Consider the following 13,574-nt stretch of genomic DNA (forward strand, 5'->3'; position numbering starts at 1 on the left):
AACCATGTTTGGAGTCCGTAAAACATTTGAAATAAAATCTAATGTTTCATGATCAGTCGACTGGGGTTTGCGAGGCGTGAGGAGCTCAAGCCTCCTGAAAAGCGAGAGCCGGCTAAGCTCTGCATGGACTCATAAAAAAAGGGCAGTTTCAGGAATGACATCAGCAGTGAAAACAGCTTTGCTCACAGAGAGATTATCCCGGGGTGTGGTTGGCTGAAGGCCGTTCGGCAGGAGATCAGCTGAGGTTACGATAACACGCGTCCACATGTGAAATAATTGGCGATTTAAGCTATGTTTTTAATTTTGCATCGGACTTATAGCTTCCTGGCAGATATTTCCTCCCAGGAGACTTTACCCCCCTCCCTCCGCCATACTTTATACTCAAATCATGAGCAAGAGGAGATGGTGAGAGGGAAAAAAAAAGCTGTGGGGGAGGAAAGGAGGAGGTGCCATCTTTCGTCCCCCGGGCACTCGGGGGGCCAAGCAAGCTAATCCACCCCAGAGAGAGGAGAAGATGAGACGGAGATACAAGTTTTATACCCTGCCAGCCGTGGCCGAAATATGCCACAGATACTCTCATCACGGAGCTGCCGTGTTTGTTTTTAGCACTCTCTCCTTGATATGAAAAGAAAGGCAAAAAAAGAACGACCAGAGCTGCCAGAAGAACAACCTGTTCTCCATCATGACAATGAGAAAATGACTTAAAATGACTATTAAAGCACTAAGGTTCATCCTCTGGGGATCACTAAGTCCAGCAAGAAATTTCATGGTACTGATCAAACATTTGTTGCAATATTTCAGTGTAGACGAAGAGCTATGAACTGACAGATTGACCGACATTTCCATCCCTAGAGCCACGATGCTACTGTGGTTAAAAATGGGAATCCAGCTTGAGGGCTGCAGCGCTGTGATTAAATGAAGCGCCTGTTTATAGACCAGATTTATACTCCAATTAAATTACAGATCCCACTGTGCAGCGGGAAACAGATCATGGCATAGGCTATAGATTAGAACATATCCACCTGTTATAAATTCACATAGACCCTGTTTACAAGATGTTTGAAAAAGTGATCTGAACACATGAAGACATCAGGAATTCATGCTGTTCAGCATGTGCAAAAAAAAAGGTGGTCCAACCTGTCCTCGATCATGTCTGCATTTGGTTTGCGTGACGGTATTTCATTTCTTCTTGGTGGTTGTTGTAATCTGATGGCCCGTGAAGCAAAACCAAAGTGTAAATAGGGTCTCACTCTAAATGGAATAATCTTGGGAGTGGTGTCTTCATGGGGCTCCATCCTGCAGCTGTTAGCCTGTGGGTGTAAATCACACCTCACTCAGTGGTGCGTTCGGGTGTGGCATTAGTGGTGCTGGTGTTGACATTTGGTTGGGGGGGGGGGGGATTTGGGGTTTTGGGGTTGCGTCAGACGGCCATGTTCTCCTCACTGTGCAGAGAGCGTCTGTCACTTTGTTTTGACAGAGCTGAACTGCTCCCTGGACGGCGTCTCGCTCACTTAAAAGCACACCCCCCCGAACGTCTCGCCGCCGTGTTGCTGCTGAAACATGTCCGGGGGTTTTTTGGCTCTGCAGAAATCCAATCTGTCACACAAAGATTTATGGAGTGTCCCGGTGCTTTCTGAGAGCGTGGGAAATCTCCCAACAGATTGTGAAACGGCTGTTTTCCAACGAGATATATGAGCTTTATGGAATTCATTTCAGTCGTACAGTTACAAGTCGCAACATATGCATTAACAACTTCACTTTCCTTTTTGTGTTTCAGGGCAAATATCGACGAGGTGGAGAATGACGTTGTGGAGATTGAAGCAAAACTCGATAAGGTAAGACATACGATACCTCCACTGCAAAAACTGCAATTTATTGTTCCCTTTTTTCAGATTTTTTGAGTGGCATGGATTTATTTGTACACCGCATCTCTAAGTGGTTAAAACTTTCATGTTTGTATCCTCTCTCCAAGTCTCTGCCTCTTGCTTGGATGCCACATGTTGTACAGAAGTAAGCGGAGCAAAAAACCACTTCAGTTGTAGGGCAGGCGACAGATGTTACACTGAACTGATCTCCGCTTGTAATCAGACTGTCAAAGAAAAACCAAACCGCTGCAAATAGGTTTGAAGAGTGTCTTTGAAAGAAGACTCATTATTTTACTTTATTTGGCTTTCTTTTGATCTGAAGCTTTATATCTGGGTTTATTTTTTCTCTCTCTTGTTAATGAGTTTGTAACTTCTGTTTCGAAAAGAAGATTTCTAAATCAACTAAATTGAACTCAAAGAAGATCTATGACGCTGATCCATATTTAAATACATACATATAATGTTACAATGTGTCCGTACTAAATCTTGACACAGTTTTGTGGATTTGAATTACAGAGAGAATCACATAGCTAAATGTATAAATGTATTAATTCATATTGGCAGCAACATTAGTGTGCATTTATTTTTGGGTGTAATATTAACCATTCCAAAAAAATAAAAACAGCAATATACATGTACATGTCCTGGTTTGCTCTACAGAAAACAAGTTAAAACAAATACAGTCCCTCTCTTCTGAAAATGATTTGACTGCTGAATTAGTTTTTCAAAGAAACACAGCAGGTTAAGATCAACAGCTCACACTATCAGCTCAGTTAACATCTTAAATCTCTGTGGTACGGGAAGTTCAGAATATTAATAAGTGTGTCCCTTGTAATCTTGATTCATCAGTGATGTTGGCCGTGGGCGGCAGTAGCTCAGTCTGTAGGGACTCGGGTTGGGAACCACAGGGTCGCCGGCTCAAGTCCAGATGTGGACCATGATATGGAAGTTGGTCTGGTAGCTGGAGAGGTGCCAGAAGCTCCCTCGAACTGAACCCCCAACCGCTCTGGTGTGCTCCCTGCATAGCAGCCCCACTCTGACATCTCTCCACTAATGCATGTCCACAGGTCCAGTTTGTGCATGTGTGGTTAGGTTCTAGGTGTGTGAGAAGCAGGTCTCTCTATAACAGGGTCACAGCCAACTCTGGCCGTCTTCTGTCCAGGTATGAAATGAACAGCTCTTGAATTGATTTGGAGTTTATTACAGCTTTTATTTCAGTGCTTGGAAACCAACTTTAGCGTACTGTATCGTAGTAGAATTTGCTTCAATAAAGGAGTAATGCTTGGTATGTTTATCTTCTTTCAGCAGACGTTAAAACACAGCTCGCCTCTTTCCCTCAGCTGCTCTCTTCCAGCATCATAAAATACTCAAAGTGCTAACGTTGCTCTCCTCGTCTGGATGGCTCTCCGTCAGTGATGTTTCCTGGGCCTGTTCAACAGTTCAGCTCGGGTTGGCTGAAAACGTGACGTGGCAGCGGTGCAAAGCTTTGGCCACGCTAAAAAAAAACAAAAAAAAAAACATCATGACTGGATCACGGCTGCTTTCAAAGCCTCCAGTTTTCCTCGTAATGAGGCATCCAGATGCTTGGCCTGTAATGCTCATGTCACCGCTCCATGTGCTGCCTCTTGACACCGAGTGACTGTGTGTGAGTCGGAGAGAGTCAGGATTAGTCAGGAGGACTGGTTTTGACTTTTACCACCATCAGTGTTGGAAACCCCCAACTAAGTTTATGCTCCAGTTAAAAAGGAACATGTTTCACTGTTTATTGGAATATTTCAGATTCAATTATCAAGCTTCTTTCTTCCAATACTTTCAAGGCTTTGGTCTCGCATATCAATCACCAATGAAGACCAGTGAACGACTTTAACTTTAACAGCGGCAGAATCAACATCTGGAATTCTGGGATCAATTTCATTCTTTTTCTGGACTTCACAGGAGATATTCTAGTATTAATAACGCTGCAGTTTAAAATAAGATCATAAAAGTGGTAAATCCAAAAATGAATCTTTTCAGATTCAATCACATCAGTAAAAACCGACGCTTCATTACAGGTCTACACTCCCTCCCGCCCACTACGCTCTGCCAATGAAAGGCGTCTGATCCAACCTTCACAACAGGGTCCTAAGACGCTGACTAGACTCTTCTCCTCTGTCGCCCCCCGGTGGTGGAACGAGTCCCTCTGCACCTTTAAGAAAAAGCTAAAGACCCAGCTCTTTCATGAATACCTACTAACTTAATGATGATGGTCTCCATATTATTGATGATGATGATGGTAATGACGATGGTTTTTGTTTGATAACGACGACTTATAAGATGGTTTCTATACTGATTAGAGCTCTCAAGAACTGCCCTCAATGTTGTGCTTTGCCTCTGGTCACTTCCTGTCAGCACCTGTGTGTCCAATCGGACTCAAAGCTGATCGTTTGCTCTTACTGACATTGTTCCCTTTTTTCTAGATCCTTGCTTGTGTTGTTCTTTCTCTCTGATGTACGTCGCTTTGGATAAAAGCGTCTGCTCAGTGAATTGTAGAATTCATTATTCTGTGTTTTCTCAGAAAACTTAAAAAAAAAAGATCAAAATCAAAGTTACCGGTCAGCAGTTCAGAGGCAGTGGAACCTCCCTGGAGCAGGGAAGACGCTAAAAGCCTCCCATCGATCGTAAAGAGAAAGTCAACCCTGCCATGAAAGTAGAAGATAAACAATGCAGGCTTTGTGTCTGATATCACAGTGAGAATAAACGCATGCGGCCGTCATCACAGTGTAGCGACACGTTGAATCATCAGCCTGGTCCTGGACGACATTAAGCCTCTGTGGCTTCTCCCAATGTGTGTTGAGCTTACATATGGGCCACACATGATAATGCAGAGAATACTTCCGTACGTTACCATGGGTGATAAGTTGACAACAAACATGCAGCTGTGAGACATACATCTCAGTCTTCATGTGGTTATGTGATTCAGAAGATGGCGTTGTTTGTTTTGGAAACAGAAGTTTGAGCGTTGTGTGGTTGAGTGCATGACGATGCCCCATTCAAGCTCTTGCAGATTGCATCTTAGTCACATGTTGAGATGATTTCACTCAGCTTTGTCTCGTATAAAACAAGTTCATTCTTTTATCTCAAGTGAAATTAAAAACTGTGAGGCTGATTTATCTGGTCTCCCTAAACAATCCATTGACCTCCATCCATCCATCCATCTAGAGCTCTAAAACTGACTTTAAGTAGAGCAGCAAAAAAGAGCATTTGAGCCCAAGTTAATCTACACACTGATCAAACACCCTGTCCTGGGGAACAAGAGACGACCTGATCTACCGCTGAGCCCACATCCCGCCCACATTCACCGTCCTTCACGGTTGATTTTAAAGTTATCTGACTTGTTTTGAGATGAATCGTGGTTTGGGCTTTGGGACTGTTTTATAATTCTTCCTGACTTGAGGATCACAGCCGGTTTTCACAGAGTCACACGTGAGACAATCAGGAGCTCAGGCTTTTTCCTTTACCACATAGAGAAATGATGGAAATCCCAAACCAAGGATATAACAGAAACAAAATCTGTGACCACTTTTTGTGTCCGTTCCTTTGTTTTCTAACACTTTTGACATTGCAATTTTCATTATTTCAGTTTGATTCTCATTAATTGATGTTTTCAATGGATTCTCCTGTTTCTACACTTCATTAAAAAGCACCTTTTACTACTTTTGCAATAGGAAAGTTGCCATGTGAAACATTGCGATTAATCCGAGTCATTATCGCATATTTAGACGCTCTAAATTCTGACATGCAGCACAATCCAAACCCTTTAATTAAAGTCTGTGAAGAAGAAAAAAAGAGCTTCATTGAATAATAACAGCTTCACTGACATTAATGTAATGCGTGTGGTGAAAGTGAAACCATCATTTATCTCCCTCTCTCTCTCTCTCTCTCTCCTCCTCAGCTGGTGAAGCTATGCAGCGGGATGATTGAAGCCGGGAAGGCGTACGTCAGCGCCAACAAGCTCTTCGTCAACGGCATCCGGGATCTGTCTCAGCAGTGCAAGAAGGACGAGATGATCTCGGTGAGGACCAAATGTTTTCATCAGGCCTCATTTTAAAGCCTGTGTCTTGCGTTGGATTTTGAATTTCTTCTGTCATTTAGTTACTGAAGTATGACTGTGGGTTGGTGGACATGTGTTCTTTCCTGCTTGTGAGTAAATCTGGTGACTAACAGGTCTGTAGATGAGGATCAGATCCCGTCTGGAAACTTACTTCTGGCTCCTCATGCAGCACCGGCGTCTCTGACTGTTTTCACTGCTGCTGACATTAAGTACTATTAAAAGCCTTCTTGGCTCCGGCTGTATGACTAATTGTGTGTTTCTTATTAAAGTCTTGTTCATTTTTTGTACTTTTCCATTGTAAAAAAAAAAAAAAACAGAATAGGATTAGCTATTCAATTAAAGTTCCTTTTCCCGTACAAAGTTCAGGGGGAAAAAAATCCACTGGAGCACCTCGGTGACATGAACCAGCTTTGACTTCCTTCAAGCATCGTGGAACTTTTTATTCTCCTGCGTTAAGAAATCAAATAAATGTGGTTTTAGTTTTAAAAAAACCTTTATAGGCATTTCTCTAATGCAAATACAGCAGCAGCAGTTTTAAAAAAATATATAATATCCAGGAAAAGATGGGGGTTATGATGTGCTTTTTTTCTTTCTTTTTCTTTGCAGGAGTGCCTGGAAAAGTGCGGTGAAAGCCTCCAGGAAATCATCAACTACCACATGGTGAGTGTTTGAGACTGTCCCCACGTGCGCCACAGACAGCAGAGTGAGACCGAGCAGCACTTTGGTATCATCACAACGCGGCATTTAAAAGGCCCTCACAAGGGTCTTTTATTCCCTTCAGAACGAGCAGAAGGTCAAGCTGAGCTGTGTTCTTCTTTCACACATCGTTACGCCTGTCTGTCAGAGCTGTAGCACGTCTTAGACGGTCACTTAAGGGCGGGGGAAATGGAAAAAAAGAAGCAAACTTGCCGTCGTTTTGTTTCCACTTTGCATCCTTGGAAATGTCATGTGCACAAAACAGCCTACATGTTTCATTATATAGTAGAGCTGGAAAATGTTGCTGGTGAGAGGGATGTGGGGGGTTGATTGGTTTAGATTGCTGCCACCACGACCCGACTACAGATAAGAGGAAGAAAAAAATCATATCAAGTGACATTACAACTCTCGGCTGTCGGTTTTATTGATTGTAAACATTTTTGTCACTTACAAAAAAAAGCTCAACTCTCAATTTTAGGACCAAAGTATTCTTGTTACCTACTGTAGAGCTGTTTACAGCAATCCTGCAAAACAGAAAAGATGCTTCAGACGTCTAAAACACAAGTTGCCCGGGGAACATACGCATGAAAAAACGCCTACGTCCAATAGGAAACTTTACTTCCAACAGTCAAAACAGTATTATTGACCCTAGCGCCCCATCCAGGTATCCAGCTTTACTTTAATCTGATGCTGTTTCAACATGTTGAGAGGTGATTGAACAATCTAAAATTCCTGAAAAAACCTTGAAAAACAAAAACATGTAGAAAATATCTCATTCCCAGCTCTCTTACTGTACCTTCACTTAATTTCATTTTTGTTTTGCCGTTTAACAGAGTTAATGCTTTTCATCGTATCGTTTGCCCTCTATGCCTTTAAGGTTCCTGACCCCCCCGCCCCCCCTTCCTTCCTGCCCCTCTGAGGCCCTTTGAAGCCTATTAGCCTGAACCCGTTGCGTGCTTAATGATGCTGTAATGTGCAGAGGATGTGTGTCGATCGCATTCCTTCCTGAAGCCTCAACAAAGGCGTGTCGTTGCAAATCAGCTGCTCCCTGCAGGTCACTCACCACACACACACACACACACACACACACACACACACACACACAGAGTCTATAGGCAGAGAGAGTGAGAGAGGTCAGCGTCACAAACGGAGGGCTAATGGTCGAGTGGCTCAGCCAGCCGTGGGTTAGCTTTAGCTGTTAGACAGTAGTAACCTTGACGTGTCACAGCGTGTTAACATATGGCCAGGCGAGTGTGCAGTATGTATACAATAGGGTGACCTGTGTTTGTGGGGGATGGAGACAGTCCTCGGTGGATAAACTCACAGCAGCGCCTCAGTGTGGCAACACATTAAAGACATGAAGGACAGTCAGCGTTTCTTATCATGACTGTTTAGAAACTGTTCTTCTTTGACGGTCAGCATTTGTTTGACTCTTATCCATCAATTCTGAAGTTTGTTGACAGGCGTTGTTGTGGCCCATTGACCATGTATGCATCAAAAAAAGTGTTGTTAACAGCAGATAATTATTACCTAGCTATGTTGTTCATGTCAGGTGCAATGCGATACCGATACCATACAATAATAGGAAACACTTTATTGAATTTATAGGAAATATGTTTAGGACTTTAGTGCTGCACACACTTAGCTTCCTCCACTGTGGTATTCAGGAAGGAAAAAAAAAAAAAGCAAATAACAATCAACAATACGGAACGGCACATTACAAACTGAAACGATAAAGTAATCCAAACTGTAAGTTACAGGCTCCAATATTAGCATATAGGTAAATTCTTGTATATGAAGCTGTCAGCATTGACTAGTTATTCAAGATTAATTGAGGTCTGAAATTAAAGCATTAATGTTTTTAATTGCATGCTATTTTTTCCCTTTTTGATGAACCAATGATAGTCCTCCTCAGTGTCTCCCTGTAGTCACAGTGTCACAGTTACTATTTTATACTTCCTTTGATCTGTTTCCTTTTTTTATTTCAAAATAAAAGCAGGGTTGAATTTTAAAAAAGTACTCTCAGCTTAAGGCAGGACAAAATTTCAAAATAAAAGCCTAGGAAACATTGGAATTTGCAGTCACGTGAGTATTACACTCTTTGAAAAGTGTCGACTCTGCAGGATGGTCATTTTTTCCGAGGCTTGCAGATTAAAATGTTTTGCTGGAATGCATGATGTTGGCAGAACTTTCCTTTTGTTCTGCTGCTTCTTTGTTTTGATATCAGAGCTTTGCCAGCTTTTAAGACTGCGTGCTTCTTTTTCTCCTTCCAGTGCTTCCCAGTCCTCGTCTTCAGCGCTCCATTAGTCTGTCAGGGTTTCTGTCCGACTGACAGATTCTCTGTTTTGTCAGGTTCAATATGTCACACGTTAGAGACTGTAAGAGAGCTCGGTCTGGCCTGGGACCAGCTGGCCCCCGACCCTGATAGCTCAGCTGGGTTTTCAGCCCCCTTCTTCCCCCCCCTTCAGTTTATTAGAGCCAAGACTGTGACTGGACATGAGTGTGATGGTCTCTCAAAGGGTTTCTATGTGACGTTCATGTAACAACAACATGAGGAGGGAGGGGATGTGTGAGCAGTGTTAGACTGAAGTTGTAAAAGGGAATCCCTCGAGATGAAAGATTTCACACAGATATTATTTGCCATAGTTTGACCGTAACACAGTTAGTAGAGCCTGGTGAGCGCTGGTATTAAAAACTTCTAGCTGATGAAGTTTCTGTTGACATCTTTTCCATGTTGGGGTTTTAATCAGAAATGACACCATGTGCATTAAAGTGTGCAGCGCTCGGGACCCCAGCAGTGCTCGGATGAATAAGAAATGATGACGGTTATATCTGCTACTCGGGACGGACGTCCCTCTGTGTGCATGCTCTGCTGTACGGCTGCCACTGTGCTTACTCCACACAGTCGACATTCAAGAATATGAAATGAGACGGTGCAAATGGGACCGCAGAGTGCCAGCCAACCTTGTAGCTGCTGTGCTTGAATGCCTTCAAATCAAGCGGCAACCTCTGGTGTTGAAAAAATGAAGCCAAAAGCAAAAGATGCACACAAAATTGCAGTTCCTCAAGTGTCCACTTGAGGCAGGCTGCAAAAGCTCCAGAATTCACATACACACCCCATGTTAATATGACCATTTTAGAGCAGAATTAAACATGCTAACAGCCTGATACAAATCTGATAGTTGCTTCAAATTTGCCCTCTGTTCTCGATTTCCCACTGTAGTCATTTTTTCGCTTGAAATAAATCAAAATAGCGCCAAGCTCTGACCTTTCCATTGACACCTCATTTGGCCAATAACGGCCTACCATTCACCGTTCCCACCCGTTGAGAGCTTGAGTTGAAAGACGATACCTGCTCCTGTTCTGATGTATCTATACCCGTCCAATTGCTCCGGACTCTGCCGATCACTGACGGTTCTTGCAGCCAATGAAATTCTGAACATTCAGATATGCTGCTTCAACCAATAACTAGCATCCTGAAAGCAGTAAGCGCGTTTCTAACCGTAAATAGTTTGTGTTGAAGCCCTGCCTTTTTTCAACAGTAGTACACAAGTTTTAGTGATTTTGGAAGTACTTTAACATATTCTGAAACTGCAGGTCATTAGCTTTCAAAAGAGACATTATTTGTGCTTGTAGTCCAAACGGTTCAAGAACAGCGTTCGATTACACCTGGATGGATGTTTTAGGCAAATCTCACAGGATCCTTATTAGGACCCCTAAACTTTTCTGTCATATCGGAGCACATTCGTCATATAAAAGGTCTATTTTCTTTCGAGCTCAAAAATTCCCTTTATGTGTCAGCATATTTGTTATCAGTGATGTTTTTCCCCCCTCTAAAACCACTGTTGGTAATGTTCTGAGAAATCCTACATCAGTCAGCTCTAGATAAAATAAACACAGACAGCACCACATGTTCAAGCAGACACATAGACGTGAAGTCAGACAAGCAAACAAGCAGATCCAAGACAAGTAGAAAAGACTCTTGGCCCGCTCTTCCCTCCGTTTCCTGATATCCTGGCTCTTTTTTGCCAGTCTGGTACCAGCACACAACAGAACAAGCAGGCTCTGTTTGCATGAATGTCAAACCCCGAGCCAAGTTGAGCTCTTTTTCGCTTTAGCTCCGAGCCTTTCTCTCTTTCCAAAGATTCCACAACAAGATTTTTTTTCTTTCTTTCTCGTGTGGAGCTGAAGCCTTGAACAGAATCAGGCCAGCGTTTTTTTAACACTCTCTGTTTAATTCAGGCATGAAACTCCATATGAATACTCGATGAATTATTGACTCACGTTTGACTCTCTGAGCATCCATTAGAAATGAGCGGAGACTGAAAGAGAGACGAACATCTCAGCAGCCAACTCTTAAAGAATTGAAAAGAGCGTTCACATAAAGGATTATACGTAGATGATGTGATTTACAGTATGAGGAGAGGAAACATGTATGGATGGAAGAATTTAGGTCATACCCACATATTACTTTCGGTAAAATGCATGCCGCATAAGATACTCATTATGAATTCATGATTTCTTTTTTTATAAATTGCACACCAAACATGGAATCCAAAAAATAAAAATGTAATAAAAATGTGTCAGGAGAGTTCAAGAGGAGGAGTTAAAAACAATTGCTAAAAAGTGGAAATAAAAAGCTATACGACTAAAGGAATACAAACAATTTATTATAATTTTTTTGAAGATGAGCAGAAATCCAACCAGTAAGCCGACACCAATCAAATGAACACCCAAGAAAAAATACAATAAAACATGATTGTTTTGTGCTGAAAATAGAACCAGTATGTTTGTGCATTGTGCTGCACACACTGAATGAGTGTGTGTTCCCGTGTGGTATGCTAACGCCGCTGTCTCTCAGTTATATTTGGAAACTGGAAAAACAAAGCAAGACGCAGCAGGAAGGCATTTCAGTCTGCGACTGCAGTCGTTCTTGTTCAACTGAAACTGTAACCACATCCTTTGTTTGGAAAATAAAAAATGCATCCTCAAAGGGAGAGAAGTAGATTCACAGGGAAATTAACCCTTTACACTCCTGTTAGTGCCTGAACACTTTTTGATCTGTACATCACACTGACAGATGGTCATTTTTTAAACGTCTTAAACAGAAAATGTCTTAAGAATGACAACATTTGAATCTATTTTAATGTATTAATTTGTGACAATGCATAGACTGGCTCATTTACTTCTACTAGCCAGATGTTTTGAATTAAAGAAGTTATTCCTCACTTCCGACACTTTGAAGACACGACATCAACAAACTCAGCAACAACAACAGAAGCCATGCAGAGCAACTGGAAGGATAAGTGCTGTTATATATAACAACACCACCTTCTGTTTAGTGCATTTATGTATTTATTTCAAATAGAGACAGTCAACATTAATGAACATAAACATGTTAACATGCCAGACTGTAGACAAAGGATGATTTCCATCTGAAGTCACTTGGCAGGTTGGTGGTTCACATGTGTACACATTTACATAAAACCACAATGACACGCAAAAAACAACAAATAATGACCAAACAACATCAACTGTACATTAGTTGACGGAGACACATTTATACAAAAATAGAACACAATCCAGGATGAAGGGATCTTTAAAGTCAAAATGCTTAAAGTGCCTGCATTGTGTAAAAAAGTCTGTGACGTCCATCCATGATGATATCACAAACCAATCACAGGTCTTGCAGCACAGAGGGGTCAGATAGAAAAATCTTTCCAAATTGTTCAAAATGTTAAAAGGGTCATGCATATTTTCCTTTCCCCTTACTCCTGGTGGCCACTCAATAATGTTCAAGAGTTAGATAGTCACTGCAACAGACATGGTCTCGAGTGTCTTTACAGAGTTCATGTTGTTCAGTTTATGTTGACAGTGTAGGGAATGTGTGAGTTTATTACTGAAGTTACATTTAAAGATGGGTATGTACTGGACTACATGACGTTTTTGTCCTTCTGTGTACGCACATGAGGTGGGGTTAAAGATCAGAAACACCTGTGAATATGATACAGGCTAGTTCAACATCAACACCAGCTCTGACCTCAGAGCTTAAACATGTCAGAAAAAACAAAAACCAGCCTTCACTCTGCTTTTCTGCTTAATTTGACAGAGGTGCTTTCAAGGTGTTTATCTTCAGCTAAAGATAATTACTTCCCTGATTCAGTGGGATTAGTTTGTGTCCCAACATGTCGATGGAATAAGAGGGAAGTAGGCAAACGTATAGTCGGTATAGTGGGTCATTGTGATGGGTCTTAATGCCACCTCATTCCTCAGCGCTGATATCAGGTCGCGCATGATGTGCCAAGTATCTCTCACTCTCTGACTTAGTCTAAGATATGTTAAACAGGCTTTTCTTTGTTTAAACACATTCCTGCTCTCTGATGTGTGTTTATGTGTCTGTCAAAGATAAGAATTAAATGTTATGATAGTCGATAATTGCTGAGGAGATTTTAAATCCAAACAAAAAAAGGATCTTAGTCATACTCAAGATACGCCTGAAGATCTGTCTGAGCAATACAGAAACCTCTTCAGTAAGCTTGCATGAAAGGGTTAACATGACGACATCCGGTTACAGGTAGCACCTTAACAAAGGTTAGAATAACAGCAACCACCCTCATCATATAAAACAGAGCAGCACAATGAACCTGTTTGTTGGAGTAGCTGGCAGATTTGGAGATTTGGTTTTGGTCTTGGCAAAAACTTTACATTTCAAAAAAGCTCAAGATTGAATTGATGTATTTCTCCCTCCTCCTCCTCCTCCTCCTCCTCCTCCTCCTCTTCTTTCTTATTGACCCCATGGATACAAATATTGGAAATACATCACTGCAGCATAAGACAAGCAAACACTGTTGTCAATATAAGCATGCTCTTCATGTTAGAATTCAAACAATAACTTCTGCAAGATTTATTTGTTAGCTCTTTAT

At 41.7% G+C, this 13,574-nt stretch overlaps 2 protein-coding genes across 2 annotated transcripts in view; one reads left to right on the forward strand and one right to left on the reverse strand.

The window, feature by feature from the left end:
* LOC132990062 (P2Y purinoceptor 1) overlaps nucleotides 1–13,574 on the reverse strand; it is a 161,448-nt gene that overhangs the window by 45,607 nt on the left and 102,267 nt on the right. The window lies entirely within an intron of this gene.
* The window catches only part of acap3a (ArfGAP with coiled-coil, ankyrin repeat and PH domains 3a), a 74,033-nt gene that overhangs the window by 26,214 nt on the left and 34,245 nt on the right, over nucleotides 1–13,574 (forward strand). The window contains exons 2-4 of the mRNA XM_061058106.1: nucleotides 1,778–1,835; nucleotides 5,797–5,916; nucleotides 6,562–6,615. Of these exons, the coding sequence (XP_060914089.1) occupies nucleotides 1,778–1,835; nucleotides 5,797–5,916; nucleotides 6,562–6,615 (232 nt within the window). The remainder of the gene's footprint in view (nucleotides 1–1,777; nucleotides 1,836–5,796; nucleotides 5,917–6,561; nucleotides 6,616–13,574) is intronic.

Source organism: Labrus mixtus, chromosome 15, assembly GCF_963584025.1.
Source record: "Labrus mixtus chromosome 15, fLabMix1.1, whole genome shotgun sequence".
NCBI classification, from domain to species: domain Eukaryota; kingdom Metazoa; phylum Chordata; class Actinopteri; order Labriformes; family Labridae; genus Labrus; species Labrus mixtus.